General features: G+C 51.0%; 8 protein-coding genes across 8 annotated transcripts; 3 read left to right on the top strand and 5 right to left on the bottom strand.

Moving 5' to 3' along the window:
• Positions 1-44: 44 nt before the first annotated feature.
• BDW70DRAFT_166012 (E3 ubiquitin-protein ligase RNF103) lies at positions 45-1,538 on the top strand (the record flags this gene model as incomplete). The annotated part of the gene is made up of 3 exons (XM_073741881.1): positions 45-72; positions 183-656; positions 712-1,538. 3 exons carry the CDS (start codon positions 45-47, stop codon positions 1,485-1,487), a joined length of 1,278 nt encoding a protein of 425 aa, XP_073598196.1. The 3' UTR covers positions 1,488-1,538.
• Positions 1,539-1,706: 168 nt separating this feature from the next.
• On the bottom strand, positions 1,707-2,705 carry BDW70DRAFT_131624 (uncharacterized protein). Its single transcript, XM_073736016.1, has 2 exons — positions 2,238-2,705; positions 1,707-2,174 (listed from the first exon to the last, which is right to left on the bottom strand). The coding sequence occupies exons 1-2, from the start codon at positions 2,660-2,662 to the stop codon at positions 1,736-1,738; spliced, it is 864 nt and encodes a 287-aa protein (XP_073598195.1). The 5' UTR covers positions 2,663-2,705; the 3' UTR covers positions 1,707-1,735.
• A 182-nt stretch (positions 2,706-2,887) lies between these two features.
• Positions 2,888-4,677, bottom strand: BDW70DRAFT_131622 (zinc-dependent alcohol dehydrogenase family protein). Its single transcript, XM_073736015.1, has 8 exons — positions 4,425-4,677; positions 4,300-4,369; positions 4,174-4,242; positions 4,103-4,118; positions 3,828-4,028; positions 3,632-3,777; positions 3,269-3,581; positions 2,888-3,218 (listed from the first exon to the last, which is right to left on the bottom strand). Exons 1-8 carry the CDS (start codon positions 4,460-4,462, stop codon positions 3,025-3,027), a joined length of 1,047 nt encoding a protein of 348 aa, XP_073598194.1. The 5' UTR covers positions 4,463-4,677; the 3' UTR covers positions 2,888-3,024.
• Positions 4,678-5,980: 1,303 nt separating this feature from the next.
• BDW70DRAFT_131618 (uncharacterized protein) lies at positions 5,981-6,296 on the top strand. The gene has a single exon (XM_073736014.1). It carries the CDS (start codon positions 6,008-6,010, stop codon positions 6,179-6,181), a length of 174 nt encoding a protein of 57 aa, XP_073598193.1. The 5' UTR covers positions 5,981-6,007; the 3' UTR covers positions 6,182-6,296.
• Positions 6,297-6,897: 601 nt separating this feature from the next.
• Positions 6,898-10,509, bottom strand: BDW70DRAFT_157817 (HECT-type E3 ubiquitin-protein ligase; the record flags this gene model as incomplete). The annotated part of the gene is made up of 3 exons (XM_073740423.1): positions 6,898-7,817; positions 7,873-9,882; positions 9,945-10,509. 3 exons carry the CDS (start codon positions 10,507-10,509, stop codon positions 6,898-6,900), a joined length of 3,495 nt encoding a protein of 1,164 aa, XP_073598192.1.
• A 976-nt stretch (positions 10,510-11,485) lies between these two features.
• Positions 11,486-12,820, bottom strand: BDW70DRAFT_131614 (60S ribosomal protein eL15). Its single transcript, XM_073736013.1, has 5 exons — positions 12,789-12,820; positions 12,585-12,671; positions 12,227-12,383; positions 11,933-12,159; positions 11,486-11,858 (listed from the first exon to the last, which is right to left on the bottom strand). The coding sequence occupies exons 2-5, from the start codon at positions 12,669-12,671 to the stop codon at positions 11,718-11,720; spliced, it is 612 nt and encodes a 203-aa protein (XP_073598191.1). The 5' UTR covers positions 12,789-12,820; the 3' UTR covers positions 11,486-11,717.
• Positions 12,821-13,463: 643 nt separating this feature from the next.
• Positions 13,464-16,314, bottom strand: BDW70DRAFT_11683 (PSP1 C-terminal conserved region-domain-containing protein). Its single transcript, XM_073734660.1, has 2 exons — positions 14,134-16,314; positions 13,464-14,084 (listed from the first exon to the last, which is right to left on the bottom strand). The coding sequence occupies exons 1-2, from the start codon at positions 16,221-16,223 to the stop codon at positions 13,571-13,573; spliced, it is 2,604 nt and encodes an 867-aa protein (XP_073598190.1). The 5' UTR covers positions 16,224-16,314; the 3' UTR covers positions 13,464-13,570.
• A 1,005-nt stretch (positions 16,315-17,319) lies between these two features.
• On the top strand, positions 17,320-18,680 carry BDW70DRAFT_166008 (uncharacterized protein; the record flags this gene model as incomplete). Its single annotated transcript, XM_073741880.1, has 5 exons — positions 17,320-17,699; positions 17,798-17,893; positions 18,077-18,156; positions 18,206-18,336; positions 18,498-18,680. Exons 1-5 carry the CDS (start codon positions 17,665-17,667, stop codon positions 18,678-18,680), a joined length of 525 nt encoding a protein of 174 aa, XP_073598189.1. The 5' UTR covers positions 17,320-17,664.
• Positions 18,681-19,365: the final 685 nt, after the last annotated feature.

The following is a 19,365-nucleotide window of genomic DNA, read 5'->3' as shown; positions in this document are numbered from 1 at the left end:
TTTTGCCGGCCCCGGTAAAGCGAGCAACTCGACACCATCGATCAATGTATGTTTACCCTGGCCATGATCGCTGTCATTGGATACAGACCAGGAGGCTGAATAGCTATCTTAGGAAACTGCACCTTTCCACTTTACTCTTGATGGGAACATACAGACGCTCTCTGCCCAGAATGCTCCGAAAGATGGACCTATTGAGGGTCTACTTTTCGTTCCCAGTCTCGACAGTCATGACCCATGCAACAACACTACCGCCCCGTTCATTCCAGCTAATGTGACTCGGCATCAAGACGTAACCTCATTTGGATATCATACTATTGGCCTCGCACCGTGGATAACGCCCAATTGCAGCCAGTCATTTTTGGACGCTGCGAGACGTGCAGGAACCGAGGCCCTAATATTCTTCCTACCAGCAAGTGACGACACCAAACCGCCGCCGCCAGCTGATTCGACATGGCTATTGCATGGCGACTTTTCCTGGGAGAGTGAGAATATGTACCCGGTCTACGCGATTCCTGGTCCTTCAGGAATCGCTCTTTTGAAGCAACTATCATGGTACTCGAACAATAGGACGCTTCCTCAAGAACAGAGTAATGAGTTCGTGGCGCTTTCCGAAAACGAATCGTGGAAGGTGCAGCTTTTTAGTGTCATTGACCTGGGTGAGCTCACTCTGAGATTCTTTATGCGCAGAGCCGTGATTAATGCTTGCATTAGAGAAACATGGACGAAAAACACCGACTATCTGGGGCTTCCTGTTAGCCATCCTCGGAACTATTCTAGTCATCTGCCTGATCCTTCTCCTTCTTTATCAACTCTTGCAGAGACGACGCCGGGAAAATCTGCAACGGCAGCTTGAAGCAAGCGCAGTGGATCACCAGCCGTATGATCTCCGACCATTCAGGGTTCCGCGAGAGTTTCTCGCTAGGCTTCCACTTTATGTATATCCAGGTCTAGACAGTTCTGACAGCCATAGCTCACACCTCGACTCTGGCAGCTGCGATAGCCGTAACAGAGACGATATGGTGGAAGGAGCCGCGACTGAACGGATGGAAGCCGAGAAACTGGACGCGGAAGCGGAAGCACATATGGCGAAATACAGTAGCTCCATCAGAGTTGAAGAGACCACTGACGCTGAACAAGGCTCCAAAACAGCCAACGCAAGAAGCGGCAATATTCCACTACGACCATGTCCATACAGGCCATTCTCTCCGATAACAGCTGATTCTGGTCTTTGTTGCTCGAGACACATTAAGCGACTGAGCCATCCACAAACATTATGTGCCATCTGCCTCGACGACTTTATCCCCGCTTCATCCACCGTACGCGAGCTGCCGTGTGGCCACATCTATCATCCCGAATGCATCGATATCTCTTTGACACAAAGTAGCAGTCTCTGCCCGCTCTGCAAGAGAAGTGTGCTAGAGCCGGGATGCTTTCCCATATCTATTCCTGATGCTGTATACGAGCGGGTTAGCATGCGGGGTCTGTAGCTGTTTTCACAGGCTTGGTACCGAGTTGTGCCGTTGTGAGCTTTGTGATACCCTATCAGCACATGAATATAGAATACTGTCTTCTTTTCTAGAATCGCACCACCGAAGTAATCAATATCATTTCCAATACCCATGAAATACATATATTTATTCATGCGGCTGTTATCTGTAGCCAGTAAAGATCCGTTTTCTCTACGGACAATCTTATCAAGTGTCTATAAAATTTAGCGCAATGACATCCTAACCTATTAAGCAAACTTATCATGCTTCCCCCGTACCCTAACATCCAGAACCTCCTCATGAAAGTTTCCCTCCCTCCTCGCCTTTCTCAATCTCTTGACTTCATCCTCATTTAACCTCCTGCCCACAATTTCCTCTAACTCCTTCCGACTAATCTTCTCCCGCGCCTTCGTCTCCTTATTCGCCTTGATCCTCGGCTTGAAGCGCGCCTGCATACGCACGCGCAGCGTCGTCTGAAATGACAGACTATTTTCGTCGCCACGAATCTCAACACCCTTCGCGCCCTCTTTCACGGAAACAAATGTATCGCTCTCACCTGTCCCGCCCTGAGTCTGCATGAAGAATGCCCCAGGGATATCGGGGGAGGGGTGGATGAGAAAGCTCTCGTGCTGGGAAATTGCGGAGGCAGTTGCGCTGAAGAGGCCGTATTTGTCGCAGGAGAGATACCTAAACCACATTGGGATTCTTAGCTGTATCCAGTCAGGGTAAAGATAATGTTGTAAGACGAACCTCCCATGCGCCCCCTTCAAACTGAAGCCTTCCGTCCCCGCAACTCTCGTCGCAACCCACACCTGCCGCACGTCGTGCGGTTCGGCCGTCCTTGCATCTCCGTCAATCAGATTCTCCAGCTCGCTTGCGAAGACCTTTCCGTTCATGTCTGAGGCTATGCATGTCAGTGGGTCGGAGGGAAGGACAATAAGGATTGGCCCTGAGATGTCAGACGTGGTATCCGCAGAGACCCAGCTTTGGTCTTCGGCGGTGTTTTCGGATTCTTCGTTGGAGTATGGAGTTTGATCTTGTCGGGGGTCGGAGGAGGATTGGGAGTGTTTAGGGAGTTTTGCGGGCGCGGAGAAGTCGGAGGTGGAGGTGGAGGGGGGATTCTTGCGCTTTTTGGATTTGGGCTTGTCGCCTTTGAATGTAAGTGGTTTGACCATTTTGAATACACGTTTCACTTTGAGATTGGAGGTGAAAATTGAATTGAAGTTGCGTGGTGAAGAAATGAAGCTCGAGTGACGAACTTATCGATAAGATCAGCTGTGGACACTGGACAGGGACTAGTCCTATTTAGGTAGTCATCATTGGGCCCGCAGTGCCCCCACGAAGTATGGCCTATGGCCCCCATGTAAGTACTAAGGACCTTGGTGGCGGGAGAATGATATATAAGCAGTAAGCTCTGAGATGTCATTCTAAAGCGCTATATATTGTCTATGACCAAGTTCTTTCTAAATTTGTGTCATATACCAACCTTTAGTCCCCAAAGCGTCCACTCTGCATTTCAACCCACACCGTCTATTGTCTATTCAAAAACGATAGCAGCCTTGATGGCGCTCTTATTTCGCATTGACTGAAGACACTCCTCCCACTGCTCAATTTTATACACTTTGTTGACAATGCCCGAAACCTTGACCTTGCCGGAGTCGAGGTAATCAATGGCGGCGGGGAATTTGTAGACTTCGGAGAAGCTGCCGATGATTTGGATTTCGTCGCCGACTATACAGTCCATGGTAAGTGCCAGCCTTAATAAAGGAAGAAAGACTTACAGATCTTGCTGGGGGGCCATGAAACGCGGTCCTTGTTGGCGTAAACGCCGTACACGACGAGTTTACCGCCGCGGCGCACATAGTTGATGGAGTCTTCAAGGATTTTGACATTACCGGTGGCCTCGACGACAATATCGAAGCCGTAGGGGTTGTCGGCCTTGAGCTTGTTGAATTGAGCGCTGGGGTCCTGGCGCGACAGTCCGATATACTCGTCGCCAGCGCCGAGGGATTTTGCGAGCTCCATCTTGAGACCCTCGGGAGCACAGACCACGACGTGGCATCCACCGTTCAGGCGGAGTAATTGGGCGAGAATCTAGGGCTGTCAGTATGTTTAAGCACGCCGGATATTCAAAATGAACACACCAGGCCGGTGGGACCGGCGCCGAAGAGAAGGACACGGGAGCCCATCTTCGGAGCGATTTTGTCAAGACCGTGGGCCGCGCATGAAGCAGGCTCAAGGAGTGTGGCATCAACGTCAGAGAGATTCTGGATTTTGAAGACCCTGCCAGCTGTCTGTTGTCAACAAAAATGACAGATCGCAGATCTTAGCCGTACGTACCAGGGTAGGCGCAGTACTCCGCGAAGCCCCCGTTCATGGTGACGCCGTGGGCCTGAAAGTTCTCGCAGAACAACTCATCGCCCCGACGACAATAGAAACACTCGCCGCAGAGCTCAGAATTGTCGGCGACGACACGATCGCCGATATTGAAGCCCTTAACCTTGGGACCCACCGCTGCAACGACACCGACGGTCTCGTGGCCTGATCGAGTCAGCACTGATATCTGTCCCCACTGTCTCCGCTCCCGCGGATAAGGCCGACGACGCCCGACGTACCTGGAACCAGAGGGAACTGTAAGGAATGTCAACACCGCTCAATGGCCTGATGTGGTTGAGCAATGGCCTACCTGTGCAATGAATTCACCCTCGTGAATGTGGAGATCGGTGCCGCAGACACCGCACGCTTTGACCTTGATCTGTATGACCAGTTGTGTTAATCAAGCATACTGAGACCGCGGGCTCTTTATTCCTACCAAGACATCGTTCTCGCGAAGCGTTGGGACTGGGATCTCGGCGATCTTGTGCACCTCTGGCTTATCGTACCTGAAGCAATGAGTGAGTGAGCTTCACCAGGGAGTATCCAAATGTGCCGACTTACAGGAGGGCCTTCATAGTCTTGGGGACGTCGGCAGCCATTGTGATGGATCAATTGAGTATATACTGGCGAGAATCGAGAGTTGGAAGAAAGGCTAAAGAGAGAAGAGACCTTGAAGAGAAGCACAGAGAAAGTGAGGCGGAAAACTGGGGAGGGGGACTGGGCCGGTCTAAATAGAGTGCGGGTGAGCTGACGGCAGTCCAGTTTCTACACCAGACATGCCCACTGGGATAGACCGGTGAAGACATGATTGTACTTCTGCGAATCAGCCCGGAGTATTTTGCATCCTTCTTCTGAGGGAATCCTAGCGAAGAATCAAGACGAATCCCGATTGCCCCACCCGGAGAGGCCGGCCAACATTGACGCAAAGACGGGCTGGGCTGACTTCAAAAGTCCCATTGAACAGATCAAATGCTAAATTCAGGGCAGACCGCAGCGTACAATAGCGTATGGTAGATGGAAGAGCTACCCTGTCAATGTGTGCTGCAAGATCCCCGTATCTAACGAATGCCGAGGTGTGAACGCGGGACAAAGCCATGCCTAGGCCCTGCACCGTCATCTTTGCCTGTTTACGCTATGGTGCACCTGACCTGTAAGCCCAGACCATAGGACCCGTGACTGTGTTGCAGGAAGAAGTGCGAAGTCAATTTCCCCCCATGGCCACCCACACCAGTTGACAAGACGTACTGTATCCCAACGTGCGCTAGTCTGCATCACTTGCGTCCCGAGCAGGTTCACTCAGCTCCTCCGCCTGCATGTCTGCAGTCTGCTTGACAGCTATCATAGATGCTTTGCTTCCTTGAATCCCGGCCTGCAACGCAGCACCTTCATTTCTGTCTTTTCTACGAAGCCTTAGACAACTGTATGATGTCCGTACTTCGCGACATTCGTGCCCGGCAAAGCCCTTAGAGAGGATTAGATTACCGTCATGACTCTCGACCTCCTTCACTGCTACAACCAGAAACTTGCGAGATTCCGTACGCGCAAGGGTCTTCCGCTATCATGGACTTCAACCAGTCAACGGCCTCCGGTATAAGGTCTTCCCTCACTGCTCAGTTCCAGCTTCGCAGGCAGCATTGCCGTCCGCCGTCCGCCGTCTCGCTGTCGACCCCAGGAGCATTTGGTTGATATCTGAATTGCGGAAACTGCTCTCTTCGGTCTAAAGATATAATTGGGGAATTATGCAGCGGCAAAGGTACAGAACGGCTTTATGGCAACTTTGGCAGTTTCTTTTGCCGGTCGTGTTGTCAATCGGCAGGACATCGGGGCCAACCTCTGAGCGATCTGCCGCTAACGTCAATGATAGAAACTGCTTACTGGCAGGCAGGAACACCCTGACCTCAACCATCGAACGCTTCTAGCACCTGCAACGTACCTAAAAGATTGTCTTTGCAATTCACTCGATTGCCCGACCCGGATTAAACATGCATCTCACGCTAGCCGATATGATGGGGAATTCGCCTTCGAATACGTATTTGGTTCCGTGATGAAGGCCTCTTCCGTAGCAAAGGTGATTCGTTCGTATCCTATTCTGGCTCTTTACTTTCTTCTGGTGCGACACTCGAAAGTGGGCGCAGATAAGCTACATGCTCGAATCCTGGAGCTGGCCCTTTCCCCGTCCCCCTTTCTCATTCTGGCCTTTTGACCTTGGCATTCTCGCGCTGGGGCTGACGTCTTTGAGCACCCTGAAAATGTTCGCAAGGAAAAAGTCCTATAACCGCCCAAGCCGAAGATCATACTGTAGGCAATGCGACATGTAGTATGAATGAAGTCAGATGGAGCCCCGTCACTTCGAATATTCTCCTGGCACTCGGTAAATTTCTGGCCATTTAAAAACAGCCGTGAGATTGGTGTCGGATCGTAGTTGAAGCCAAATCTGGACGGATCTATTGCTGGAGTACTGGTGTTCCTGAGAGGGTATGTCTAGTACAAGTTCATGCCCCACAAAGATCAACATCCATGGAAGGCAACTCCACTGACTCTCCGATCTTCGCTCTCCACTATAATCTTAGCTGCCAGCAACAATTACATTGTGTGTGTACTTAGTGCTCAGTGTGAATCAAAGTGCGCAAACCAGCAATAACAATTAAAGCCCCTCTATGAGAAATCATTCCTGACCAGGAACTGTCCCTCGGTTTCCCCCACTCCCTTGTATCCCAATGCAGGAACCGGTCAACAATGCAGTGCTATAGAGAAGAACTGTCTTTCTCCGCATTTTTCTTCTCTTCCCGCCATTGCCTACATGACTGTAACGCAAGTGGGTCAAAAGGAATAACAATACTTCGGTTTTATTCATTGTGTCAAGGCTTAAAGTATCAGCTGACACATTTATACCATTCCAATCGTGTAAGCATATCCGGGTAAGCATACTATCTGCAATGAGGTTCTTATCTCCCACCTCACTACTCAACATTTTACCTTTACGTTTATCTCCGAGGAAAAAGCCAAGCTATACACAACCCAAAAAGCAAATTCGCTACTTCAGCCCAAATCCTTCACTGTTCAGCACTGCCTCCGAGAGTAATCGCTCGAACTTCTCCCGCGTCTTATACCTGTACAACCCAAGCCGGTTAAAGCATGTATGTGCGGTTGGAAACCGCGGCGAGTCATCTCCTAGACAGATCAGCTGGATGTTCAGACTCGTTGCCCCCATGGCCGGAATGCGATCGCTGCTCGTGACGAATGAAAGGATTTTGCGCTGTGCTTCCGGATTTGCCCGCTCAAAATACTCCCAGAACCATCGCACCACGGGCACCGACTCTGGCTTTGGTGTCCCCCAGTTGAGGTATGTGGCGACTGCCCTCAGCGATTTCACATCTAGCTGCTCATCTGATCCACGAACCAAGAGTTCAATCTCTTCGGGACGGAATAAGGACAACGCATTGCCGCCGCAGACGCTGAAGAATCCACGCCGGAAGGGCTCGAACTGCCGCGCCACCGCGGTGTCTAAGTGATAGTGAACAAAGAGATCGACAAATTCTCGACGGTTCGCATTTGTCACCGGTTTCTTCTCGCCGCCGGGACAAAGTGGTACAGAGACAACCTCACCATACCGGTCGACGTCGGCAACAAAAGTATGCCAAAAAGTTTCGGCGACATCACCCTCGAACTCCAAAAGTGCCCGTAGGCCTCTAGCAAGGACAGGCCGATACTCCTCCAGATCTTCTAAGCTGCATTTATATGTAGGACGTGTCGTTAATGGCTGCGGTCCAGTCGTCTGCGGCGCTCCTGCCAACAACTTCTTGAATGCGAACGGCGGAAGGGCAATGTCAAGAATAATCGAGTTATAGATAGCCAGCCCTAGCACAACTCCAACCAAGAAGAATTGCTCTGACGATTCTAAGCAGTATGGGTTGAAATAACAATACCGAGAATCTTCGTCGTAGATAAATAGTCCTAGACCGCAAGTTAGCCCGCTGCAATTATCTCAAAAGCTGGACTTGGGACGTACCGTGATGGGGATCGAACACCTCCCGGACGAGGAGCAGGAACCACTCTTTCCGCAACCCACCTGCGTCCACACCCTCTTCACCAACGAACCCGATACGAAGTCCCTTTTTCATTTCCTCAGGGCTCGACCCCAAAACCTCACTGACACGCTGCAGGCTGTCTTCTACCAAGCACTCGCGCCGTACTCTTAGCACGAAATACTGGCTCACGGCCTTTCGCGTCAGAATGCTACTGAAGAACGCTTCTCGGGCTTTGACCTCCATTTGGCGACGGGCATCGTGTTCCAGAATCTGGATTTTAGCTCCAATGCTGAGGAAGAAGGGATATTGACAAAACGAGAACTTCGTTGTCCTCGACTCCCAGGCCTCAAAGTCTGCCACCACAAGATTTGAGTAATCAAGCCTTGTGTTATAAAAGGAGCTAATTGGAATAATGTGCCCACGGTGAGCTCCTTGCTGCCTGGACGTGACTGCTGATTCCGCTCCTGGTGGTTTGCGAGGTATGTCTGCATTATTCGCAGTAAACAGTAACGCCATTACTCGGCCTGCAGCCCGAACCTGCCAATCATCACTGTACGTCATGGGGGCATCGGCCTTTTTCTTTGCCTGCTTGTTCTGATTGATTCCATTGATGGCCGCATGTAACTCTGATGGCGTATTCATAGCAGCGCTGGATAAGCTAGGTATTAGATAGTTGTCGTCATTCGCCGATTCGCTTTTTCTTCGGACATGCTGGCGGGATAGACGATATGTCACAAACCTGCCTACAAGTTCAACGAGCTTCTCAAAATGACCAACCGAGAAGCGTGAAAACCACGAAACGAGGTAGTGATGGCAGTCACTCGGTAAGTCTGACAGTAAGCCCAATATGCGCTTGATTATTCCGGGGTGCTGAACAGGCCCTCCGCTTTGCCCCTTTGCCGTATGCGCTCTATTACCTGTCGCGCGCCCTTCAGAACTGTTTCCCACAGAATGTGACGGCTTCAACTCACCATCAACAACTGTAAGATTTGCCAGTGTTGAACTAGGCGGATATATCAGCGGATTGTATAGAAGTATTAGCAGGAATCTGATATCATCAGGTTTCTTCAATGGCCTCCGTGGTCGTTTGAGTAGGCTCTCCGTAGCTTTCAGGAGCGTCCTATGTAGGTGTGCGCGCGAGTCCGTAAACTCCTTTTCAATTACACTCAGGTCTGCCATAAGCCATGCCTCTGCCCTCGCACGATCCTCTTCCTCGGGGATCTTCATGATTGACCACTTCTCGACCCAAGTTGTACCAGCCGTTAGAACGAGCTGATACCACTTATCGACATCGATCCAGTTGATACGTGGGCTCCTAGAACTGACTATTTTCGTAGTTCTGTGCTTATGTTGGCTATGACTCGGCACTCCAGTAGAATCTTCGTCGACCATCCACCAAGAAGAGTTCTCAACCAAGTCTCCCACCAGCAAGGTCTTAGCATCAAGTTCAACGGCTGTATCTACCTGCGCTCTTCTAGGACTTTGCTCCACGTCGCGTTCAGGTTGGCTGTTTTCTGGTGTGGCCCTGGGAGCATAATGGGCTGAATTGAAAGACACATTCAAAGTGTCACAGCCTTTGAGTCCTGATATTATATAGTCCTCCAGTTCTCGAAATATGTAAGGATGTTTCTCCTTCCCACTTTCACGTAGTCGACTTCTCTCTCTAGACTTAACAGAATTGGGAGCATTCCGACTGTCCTTGGGCGGAGGAACAGGGGGGTAAGGAGTTTTTGAGTAGCTGGAACTCCCAAGCACCATATCACCACCATCGGCCTTTTCGCGCGTGCCTGCCGACGACACACTGCGACCCCGTGGCGCAGTTGGGCGTTGGGGTACAGTCAGGTGTTCAGAGGCTTTAGATGAGGTCTGTTTGAAGCTTTCGCTCGATGTATCCTTCGGGGGCACTGGCGGGGCTCCTAGGCATTGCTGTAAGTAGGTGGTGATGCACCGATCAATAATGTTCTTGGTTCGTTCAACTGTCAATGGAATTGCTGAGATAACTGTCAGCTTAGTTCCACAATGAGCAAGACGCGGTTCAAACTAAACGGCATACCTTTTCTGGGAATCGTCTGGATTGGCTTTGCATTCTTCCTTGTGCCTAGATTTACTGAATCTTTTGAATCTTGGTAAGGCTCCAGGTCGTTCACCGTCAGGCATTCCGTGCATCGAAAGACTTTTAAATGCCGTGGCCACCGCACCGTATTATTGCAGGTCATGCACTTCCCAGTCGTCAATTCTTCCTTTGGGGGTACTCGCGGCAGGCCCTTGCGGGGACTCGTAGATATGGGATTCGGATTCGGAATGTAAATATCATCGTCATCTTCATCATCATCAGTATCCACGTCCGCCTCAACAGATATCGATTTGTTTCGGCGTTTCCCAACCCCGGAAAGAGCGGACGCAAAGGGCTGGCTGATTGAACGCGAGTGTCCGCGGTGGAATGTCGGGCACGACGGCGGGGAGATCGGGGCGCCGGTCACTCTTGGCTCGCCATGGCGCAAGCGATTTGGGGAGCGACCCCCAACTATAGGCACAGGAATGGGGCTTGTGCCAGGTTGGACGCCGGCCGAACTCGCGGATTGATGGGCCGACGGTTTATGCGCAGCCAGCGACGGCATATGGGCGCATTAGTCGCACCGACTGCTCCGTTCAGTTGAGCGTTATGGGATGAGGTTCCGTTTGGATTACTATCATGTATTGCCGACGCAGGTTGATCACGCGATGAGCAACTATAGTGAATGCGTCTCGTCGAGTCGTAGTCGGGCGAGCTTCAGATGACGATGACAATCAGTTTCTGACGAGCGGTATTGGGTACTGCAATCGAAGGGGAGATACAATCCCTCGAGATTAATCTCTCAGGCGCCGACTGGATTTTGAGGCAGGAAGTGGCCTCCCGAGAGCGAAGGCAGTTGCGGGAGAAGGAGCGAGCTGCGAGGTAGGTTCAAGATAAACGAATACGAGTCCGCGTCACATGGGCCGTTTGACCCTAATGGCTTCTAATCTTGCAAGATGATCAGAGAATAGGGTCCGGAAGAGAATCGATAAGATGTGGACTAGGCAGAGAGGCCAGAAAGATCGCCAGCGGTTACGCAAGACACCGTGGACCAGTAGAAGGACAGGTTAATTGGATGAGACCCTTCGGTGTCTCTTGCCTCGTACCCATCCAACGCCTGAGGAGTGAGACAGAGTAATATTAGGCGACTCAGCAAAGCAGTAGTGAGCGTGATGCATCTCTTTATCAACAAAAAGTCTGTGAGATAGCAGTTGCGCGGTCAATTGGGACTCAGGGAATGAATTTGGTCAGGAACTGGTGGATTTCAGTGCGACGGTGACGTTGCTATTTTGGGAACGCTCCATCCGTCAGACAGTCAAGATAGGGTTCGGCCGTTACATTGCACATCTTAAAACGATGCCAAACGTCATCAAAACTCTTTATCCGTACTTATCAGATACCAGTTGCAGATATTTGGCTGTCTGAACGGTACGCCGTATGGCTCTGGCCCCTTTAACGATCCATGGTAGACAGCTGATCGTACTAAAGGATGGAGACCTGGTCAATCAAGTCGGCGTTACAATTTACAAGCAAGAATGCTATGAAAAGAGCAAAACAGTCGTCATACTTCGTTAAAGAGATAGCCGCGACGGGGAATCATGCTTGAAATAGAAGGATTTTTGCTAACACCCAACCCAGGGGATCTGTTGCATTAATCTCGCAGCCTGAGAGCACAATGAAGCAAGCCCTGGCTGGCAATGGCTGAATAGACACGTCCACAAAGATAGCTTTTTCCCATAATCCAGAAGCTCCGCAAAACCCATCCAACTACACTTAACGGTATCTCCAGTAGCTCTGGGTGTTCTGGCGCTTCCAGGTGTGACGGCGACCGCCAGAGGTGTTGTTGTAGCGGTGACCCTTGTTGATACCACGGGACTTCTTGCCGGTGGAGGTGAGACCACGAGCCTCGCGGTGCTATATGAGATCTACATTAGCAAATGTACCGCGCCAAACAGATATACGAGTTTCCAGTATAATTGACGACGTACCTTGTGAACGGCGTTGCAGATCCAGTTGATGCGGGGATCGCGGCGGATGGCCTTGTGCTGGGGGTCGACAAGGATGACCTCGAAGTACTTGTAGGTGGAGTCCTGGTTGATCCAGTAGGAGTTCAGGACACGCAGGTTGGCGCAACGGCGACCGACACGCTCCTCAGCGGTAGCAGCGAGAGCACGCTGGTACTTGAGCTGGTTGACACCCATGTTGGTGGGCTTGCCTGAATTCGAAAACTTTGATTAACCTCCTACCCTCCTAGTCATACGAAATATTCGAGAAATGCATACCGTAGGTGGCACCCTTGGGAACGGGCCTCTTGCGGCCACCGCGGCGCACACGGACACGGTAGATAACATATCCCTGCTTAGCCTTGTAACCGAGACGACGGGCCTTGTCGGGACGAGAAGGACGAGAAGCACGGTGGATAGCGTTCAGCTGACGGAGCTATATTGATGCACTCTCAGCAAAGTTCAACGAGTGTATAGCAAGACACCCTCCGGTGCCACAACATTCATCCGCCGGCGAAAGAAAACCGTTTCGAGGCGCCTTTAAGAACCTTCTCTGCAACAAAGAGGTATCCTACGGCAAAGCACACGAGCACCCGGCGGAATGTTAAATGATCGATTCTTGGGGGGGAATTCTCACCTCCCAGCAACGGACACGCAGCAGGAAGCGAATCACGTCGGACTGCTTCTTCTTCTGAATCTCTTCAACGTACTTGAGGGCACCCATCTGGACGAAAATTCGAACCGTTAGTTTTGAAATATAATTCGGCGGATTGTATAGTTGGAGATTGGCGAACTGGGGTCGACGATGTGAGATGGAAACAGAATGTTCACATTGACATACCTTGTCGGCTTGGAGGTCGTCGGCTTGTCGTCGATTGTCGCAGCTGGAAAAGTTCGAAGGTGAGATCTCTTGAGGAGATTGTGTGTGGGACGCTAGCAAATTAGGCGAGGTGGGCATACCCAATCAGCTGCCGACCTAGTGGTAGCTGATGTCCGAGGCATTCAACCTATGTCAGCCCTAAGGCCATAAGGCATCAAATATGAACTGCGGTCGATTTCTGAGTCTTGACGTTCAACGGTTGGGAGACTATGCTATAAACACTCCAAGACCTAGTGGTCAACGAGCACAACAATTCTTCGCATTACATTCAATCTGAATCTACCTAACACACCAGTCTGACTTTGATGCACGAGAAAACCTCGATGGACCCAACGATACAATCTTCTGTAGTTATCCATCGCCATGGACACGATAAGTACACCGAAAGTAGAAGAACGAGCAAAACCACCTACTAAAAGGGAACAGAGAGATTGTACACCGGTATAAGAAGAGAAGATGAGAGTCGCCTGAAAAAAAAAGCCACCGCGCCGTCTGTTCGTGAAGCTGAAAAGTCTATTAAGAACCAGCATTAACGACAGACCATACTCTTTCTTGACCCATTGCACATGATTTCTAGGCTCTTATGACACATTAGAAGGAAAGGAAAAGAACAACGCACAAGAAATTGGGTACATGTTAAATTGAGAAGTAGACATCTTGAGAAACTTGGTAACGCCGTACCGTTAAAATGAGAAAACGGGATGCCACGAAAACAGGGCGAAGTCGCCTCTTAAGACCCAGCTTCAAGAGTTGAGCGACAGGCCTTGAAAACGGTTCATCCATTCACCAGGTGCGGGTTGCATACGAGACGGTCCAGTGTTTCCTCCTGAAGTAGCTGTATAGTCGGCGTACTCCAAGGAGCCATACCCACCCGGTTGGTAGGAAGTGAAAGGGTCGGCTGAGGCAAGTCCGCCAAGGCCAGCCTCGGGTTGACGAGGGTTGTGAACAAACTGTTGGTAGGTGTCACCGTATCCACTGCGCAAAAGGCCAACACCATCACGTCCAGCGTCAAGAGCGTCACGAGAGTGACCGAATCCTCTGCCGTCGCGTTGGTGGGAACGGTCTCCTGGGGAATCTTGGCCATATCCAAGAGGGTTTGGGGTGTGAAGGCCAGCACTCGGAGGTGTGACAAACGACGCCGGGTTGATGGCGGACATCCAAATTCTAGTTTTGTAAATCTTGAAAAGGTCGGTAACGAGGGAATTAAAGTTAATATAGGAGTCAGCAAAGTAATAGAAAGTGAGTTTCTTCCAGTCCCTGTTCTTGATCAGTGTTTGCTATTAAAGCGGAACAAGGTAATACTCACATCTGGAACTCCGCGTCAAGAATCTCCATATTGAGGCGATGTTCTGCAACCTTTTGCTGGCAGACACGCTTGGCCTTCGCTTCATTTCCTTCCTTGTCACGCAAGGTCAATATCTCATGGTTCTGGGCAAGTCGCTTAATCAACTTTGGCTTAATTTCGCCAGCAGACTCCTGCGCACCGTGTGCACCATGAGTTCCCATGCCGCCAATAGCGCTCCGGCTGCCAGGGACACTACCGCCTGCAGCACCACTTTGTCCTTGCCTAGAGAACATCATCAACCATTTGTAATGCTCTTCGGCGTATTGCTGTTTCAGCTCCCGCGCCTTCTGTAAAGAGATGTTGGCATGTTGGATGGTTCCAAGGTCGGTGCCACGGTCTGCTTCAACAATGACTAGATCTCCAGGATTTACTTGAAGACCGGTATCTTCTTGAATGTAGAAGACGTCTGCACGGTGGCACTTGAACGTGACAATGTAAAGCAGTTGGTTCTGATGCGGAAGGACAGGTTGATGGCGAGCATACGGGTTGAAAGTTTGGTGAAACGGAGGAGTCATTGGGGATTGGGTATCGGCGGCGCTGCGAAGAGAGGGGTCGCGAGCAAAATAAGACTCTGCAAATCGACGAGCTCGTAAATACTCCGTCTCCATTTCATGTTCCTCTTCGGGACGAGGGAGCATAGCAAGGCGCTGGTACTCACGATTTTGACCTGGTGCATTTGAGACCGAAACTTGGTTGATATTGGCATAATTCTCATCCTGCTCGTTCAACCCGACTCGGGAGCTACTGGTCACCTGAGTGTCGCCAGAGACAGAGGGGTGACGCATTGGAATATCGGCGAAGGAATGGCGCCGGCTCTGTGGAATATCTGCAAGGCTACCAAACCCAAGGGAAGTCTGCCAATGCGCCCTTCCTAGGTTACGGTTCTCCAAAGGCGCGAAGCCCGAAAACTGCTTCTCCAAATTGACAGAGTGCTCGGAGAACCTTCTTCTGGTGTTGCTATACAGATCGCTGTAACCAGGTATGTTGCCCACCTCATCGAGGTCCTCTACTGCTGGGTCTCCTTCTTCAGGAACACTGCCATGGATCCGGTGCGAGTTACGAGGCCCACCGCCAACCGCAAATCCGCCAGCGGCGGATGCAGTCGACATGGCACGATCTCTGAACGAAGATTCGATCTGTCCGGCTGCTTGGCGTAGAAGAGCGTTCTCACGGGAAAGTTGCTGGATAGTGCGAGCTTGATCAGCATTGAGATTGCTGTAGCTGCCGTCCGATCCACCGGGGCTTTCAACACCATCGTCCTCATCTTCACGAACCCGACCAAGCGTCGCAGGATCATGGCCTAACTCTCCAAGCAAGCTAGGTCTAGAGGAGCGATGCTGCAAAGCGGAGAATTGTGCTCCATTCCGAGAACGGCCACCACTAAAAGCAGTGGTGGTTTTGTTGCCCGCAGTCAGAGCCGAATATTCAGGATCCAGCTGACCCACGGAGTATGACTGCGAGCGGTAGGTCTTCGGGGTCGGGTGGAGCGGGATGGAGAATGGGATGGAGGAGTCACCAGAGGTTGTCCGAGTAGTGGGGCTCAGGAGTTCTTCAGCCAAGTAGTTACTTGCGGTCGATGGGATGGACATCGTGGGCGACGGAACAAGCTCTGAAAGCCGAGGAGGAGGTTCTTTACGTGAATCAGTGTTCCAGATTCCAGTACCCCACGGGAATGAACTATTGCCGACATTGTTCCAAGTTATAGAGCTGTTCAATCCAGGGCTTGTGTTGGTCTGCCATCCAGACTGTTCGGTAGCAGGACTAGTTGGATTGGAAGCTCCAGTCGACAGAGGACCAGTTACTGGTGCCTTGCGGGTTATCGATACTGGGATTTCATTGAGCCACGAGGTCCGGCGTACGGGCTTCTGCGCAGGCATACTTGTAGAAGGCGCAGGCAATGGATGCTCTCCATCATCATCGGAAGACGCAAGGGCTTCCGAATCAGGAGTCGAACGACGAATGCCAGGATGGCTTTTTTCCAACCTGGCTGATGCGTTGTTCGGCGGAGTCTGGGAGACCGACGAGGGTTTGCTGTTGGATGGCGCGGCCATGATGTTTTTCAAGCTGACGAAAGAACACAACTCTGAGGCGATAAATACGACGGGCTCTGTCTGGGGATTCAACTGCGAATACTACATATAACCCAATCGTGAGCTTTGTGGGCATAGGAGACTCTTCCGAAGCAGACGGTACAGGCATGGGCGATTGTTTCAAAGACAATGAATTTTGCGACAGTTGTGGAAGGTCTGAAAAGAGGAAATATGGCTAAGGATCGTCTAACATACCTTTCACAAAAGCTAGGGCTGCAAGCCAGATATTGATGGCACTGAGCAGATATGAGGCTGATTTACCAACAGCCGGGACCGGCTTGTGCAGGGATTCGCTACCATGGCGTTAGTACTGAGACATGTGGGATATGGTCCAATGAGTGAAATCGTTCTCACCTGTGGATATGAGCAACAATTGGAATCTTTATTATTTCGCAAGAGCGCGTGGGCTACTGTGCAGAAGAGATGCGTAGGTAGACAAGCCCCGCAATGTATAGCCTGTTCATCAAAAACAAGAGTTAGCCCTGAAGTTGTGTTCTTGAATCCAGCAGTATACGAAGATGGAGCGCAATGAAGACAATTAGGTTAGGAAACGGGAATATGACAACTGTCGCAAGAGATAATAACAGATAAAACCAGCAACCAGGTAAGTAGGCATCTTATGACGCCAGTTCCAAACACTTTGTGCTGGATAGTCCATGCTGACACAGTGAATCTCATGAAGCTGATGAATTTAAGACGGACAACAGCTTCCTTGGAAGTGACAGCTTGTCGACTGCGCAACTTTTCGTTGACTTTGGAGGGTGACCACTTTTATCTGGTTCATACATAGAACGCAAGCACGATATAATGCTTCTGGGGCCTTCCATGTCGAAGCCACTCTTTCGTATCGAATGGGAATAACAGCGCAAGGGCACTAGGCAGACCCAAAGCAAAAAAAAGAAATATGTTTCCACATACCTTGTAAGTCAAAGAAATTGCGTAGTTAGGGTGTATGGTACTTTCAATATGAAAGGACTGTGGGCATAAGCGCAGCAAATTCGTGATCGCGTCTATCAAGCCTCAGCAATCAGCAACAATCACACTCCGATAAATGGGCAGTCAACTCACCAGTCTAGAATGGAAGAACGAAACTTTTATAATCTATAGCCAACCCAGCAACGAAAATGTCAAGCCGTACCCCGTGCAATTATCCGTCTCTTGAAAGCAGCTCAGCGCCGTACGAGAAGCGACCAGGCTTCCAGTCTAGAAGGGACAAAACAGTGTGTGAAGAGGTAGCGCTTCGCGACAGGTCGGGGCGCCAAAGGAATCGAAGGGTCTAGTCGGATTCGTAGAAAATATAGTCTCTTTTTTTTCCCTGTTCTCTCCCCCTTTTTATGTTCTTGTAACCCGGCTCACAGTAGGAAAAATAAGTCTAAACGATGCTCGGCTTGAAATCGCGACGATGGGAATGTCACTGGAAATGCGGGATCGTATGTGGTAACGTGACCATAAGTGACGTTGAAAAGCGATCTGGCTCCAGTAACTATGGGCGGGTCCGCTCAAGAGCAGCGCATCTTGAGGCGGACGGGAAAGAGGGGAAGTTATGTCGTGCGATTCAGTCGAGGGAATCAGGTGAGGTCCCTTGATCGGTCGCGAGACGAACGGGAGCGAAGCGGAAGCGCGGAGGGTGAGTAGGATGGCGCAGTTTCGCAGGCACAGTACAGTTGTGGTGAGGCGGAAGGAGGCAAAATGGTGGGTGGTGAGGTTGATGCGACGGCCCGCAGTGAGAATCTGGGGAATGAGCTCTTGCGGAGCAAGATCAAGGCCGGTGGGTTTATGGGGTGGGCGAGATTCAAAGGAGAGCGATATTGAAGAACGAGAATAAATATAAGCAAAGCGAGAGGACACAGGCGAGGGCAGAAGATTGGTAGAAAAGAGGAGAAGAGGTTGTACAGTGAGTGGTAAGGAATAACGCAGAAGCTAAGGAGGTGAGCTAACCGCAGCGCTCGGTGCTCAGGCTCAGGCCACTGGACACTGGACGGCGGACGGTGGACACAAAGGAGGAGGAGCAGACGAGCCACGGGTCGGGAACCCCAGCAAAAGTGGCGCAAGTCCTGGAGCTACGGCCGGCCAGGTTTAGGCCCGAACTTCCATCGATTTTTCCCTGGTCGCTTGAGTGAACTTTCTAGGCCGTCTATTCTATCTGCCTGATTCGCTCATTGCTTCTGGAAAGAAGGAGCGTGATCCTCGCAATATTGGGGCCGGTATGGTGGCCATCTACGACATCCATGGGAGTCCCCTCTGCAGACTGCCTGCTTGTCGACTGGCGAAATTAGATTAAACCACATCGATGAGGGCGGGGTAAGCAGCAGGGGAGTCTGGATAGTCACCGTCCGAGGCATGCTCGACCGTTATGCACACGATCAGCTAACCAATCCCACTCCAGCGGACTACGAGATGTGCGACTTGGCTGGGTAAGGGTATGGTGGTCGCACCGTAGTACCACCTTCTGCTGTGATGTGGTCCTACTCGATTGCGAAGGCAGGCTGACAGATAGACGGACAAGACTCCTCTTGATGAGCAGGATGCTGATGATGAATATTTGATATTTTCTCTCTCAGAGAGCTCACCAAGGGAGCGATCTCAATGCAACGATGGCGATGCCGCGACGGTGGGTCTGGCGGGGCTCTGGCGGCCGAGTTGAAGATCCTCCACGCCGCTCACTCGCCTAGAAAAATGCCCCGGCCAGCCTCTTATAACCGTGTCCTGATTGCTGACCAGCAGCCTGATATACGGAGTACCTGTACAGGAACTAGAAAGCAGACGGCCAAACTTTAAGGCCTCAAGCTCGGATTCCCGTCGTTAGCAGCAGTTTTACCCGGAACACCGCATGCCCATATCTACCCTGTCTACTTGGGCTCCGGACACCGTCATGCGGCTTGGAACATACAGCTTCCATCTGGAGATTGATGATGATCAGCCTCCTCGTGGAACAGATAGAGTAGGGTACGTCATCTCAGAGCCACGTTACACTATACCCAGGAAAGGTTGGACCATTGTGGCCAGAGAGCACTTTACATCGATTGTCCAGGAATTGCGGGGGAAGAGGCTTGCAATTCCGACCAAGCGATTTTCGAAAGAGGGGCGAAACTGTCCAGTGGCC

Source organism: Aspergillus foveolatus (assembly GCF_047715535.1).
Source record: "Aspergillus foveolatus strain CBS 279.81 unplaced genomic scaffold BDW70scaffold_11, whole genome shotgun sequence".
In the NCBI taxonomy this organism is placed as follows: domain Eukaryota; kingdom Fungi; phylum Ascomycota; class Eurotiomycetes; order Eurotiales; family Aspergillaceae; genus Aspergillus; species Aspergillus foveolatus.
The sequence above is the reverse complement of the archived record's forward strand: the minus strand, read 5'-3'. Positions and strand labels throughout refer to the sequence as shown.

What these genes read in the sequence shown, in the direction of transcription:
- BDW70DRAFT_131614 (XM_073736013.1), bottom strand. Translation starts at nt 12,671, where the DNA reads ATGGGTGCCCTCAAGTACGTTGAAGAGATTCAGAAGAAGAAGCAGTCC. An exon ending in TGCGTGTCCGTTGCTGGGAG is followed by an intron (nt 12,384 to 12,584) that starts GTGAGAATTCCC and finishes GCATCAATATAG; the next exon opens with CTCCGTCAGCTGAACGCTAT. An exon ending in TCTGCAACGCCGTTCACAAG is followed by an intron (nt 11,859 to 11,932) that starts GTACGTCGTCAA and finishes GATCTCATATAG; the next exon opens with CACCGCGAGGCTCGTGGTCT.
- BDW70DRAFT_11683 (XM_073734660.1), bottom strand. Translation starts at nt 16,223, where the DNA reads ATGGCCGCGCCATCCAACAGCAAACCCTCGTCGGTCTCCCAGACTCCG. An exon ending in CTTGACGCGGAGTTCCAGAT is followed by an intron (nt 14,085 to 14,133) that starts GTGAGTATTACC and finishes GATCAAGAACAG; the next exon opens with GGACTGGAAGAAACTCACTT.
- BDW70DRAFT_131624 (XM_073736016.1), bottom strand. Translation starts at nt 2,662, where the DNA reads ATGGTCAAACCACTTACATTCAAAGGCGACAAGCCCAAATCCAAAAAG. An exon ending in TTGAAGGGGGCGCATGGGAG is followed by an intron (nt 2,175 to 2,237) that starts GTTCGTCTTACA and finishes AATGTGGTTTAG; the next exon opens with GTATCTCTCCTGCGACAAAT.
- BDW70DRAFT_131622 (XM_073736015.1), bottom strand. Translation starts at nt 4,462, where the DNA reads ATGGCTGCCGACGTCCCCAAGACTATGAAGGCCCTCCT. An exon ending in TTCGCGAGAACGATGTCTTG is followed by an intron (nt 4,243 to 4,299) that starts GTAGGAATAAAG and finishes CTGGTCATACAG; the next exon opens with ATCAAGGTCAAAGCGTGCGG. An exon ending in GCGCCGGTCCCACCGGCCTG is followed by an intron (nt 3,582 to 3,631) that starts GTGTGTTCATTT and finishes TGACAGCCCTAG; the next exon opens with ATTCTCGCCCAATTACTCCG.
- BDW70DRAFT_131618 (XM_073736014.1), top strand. Translation starts at nt 6,008, where the DNA reads ATGCTCGAATCCTGGAGCTGGCCCTTTCCCCGTCCCCCTTTCTCATTC.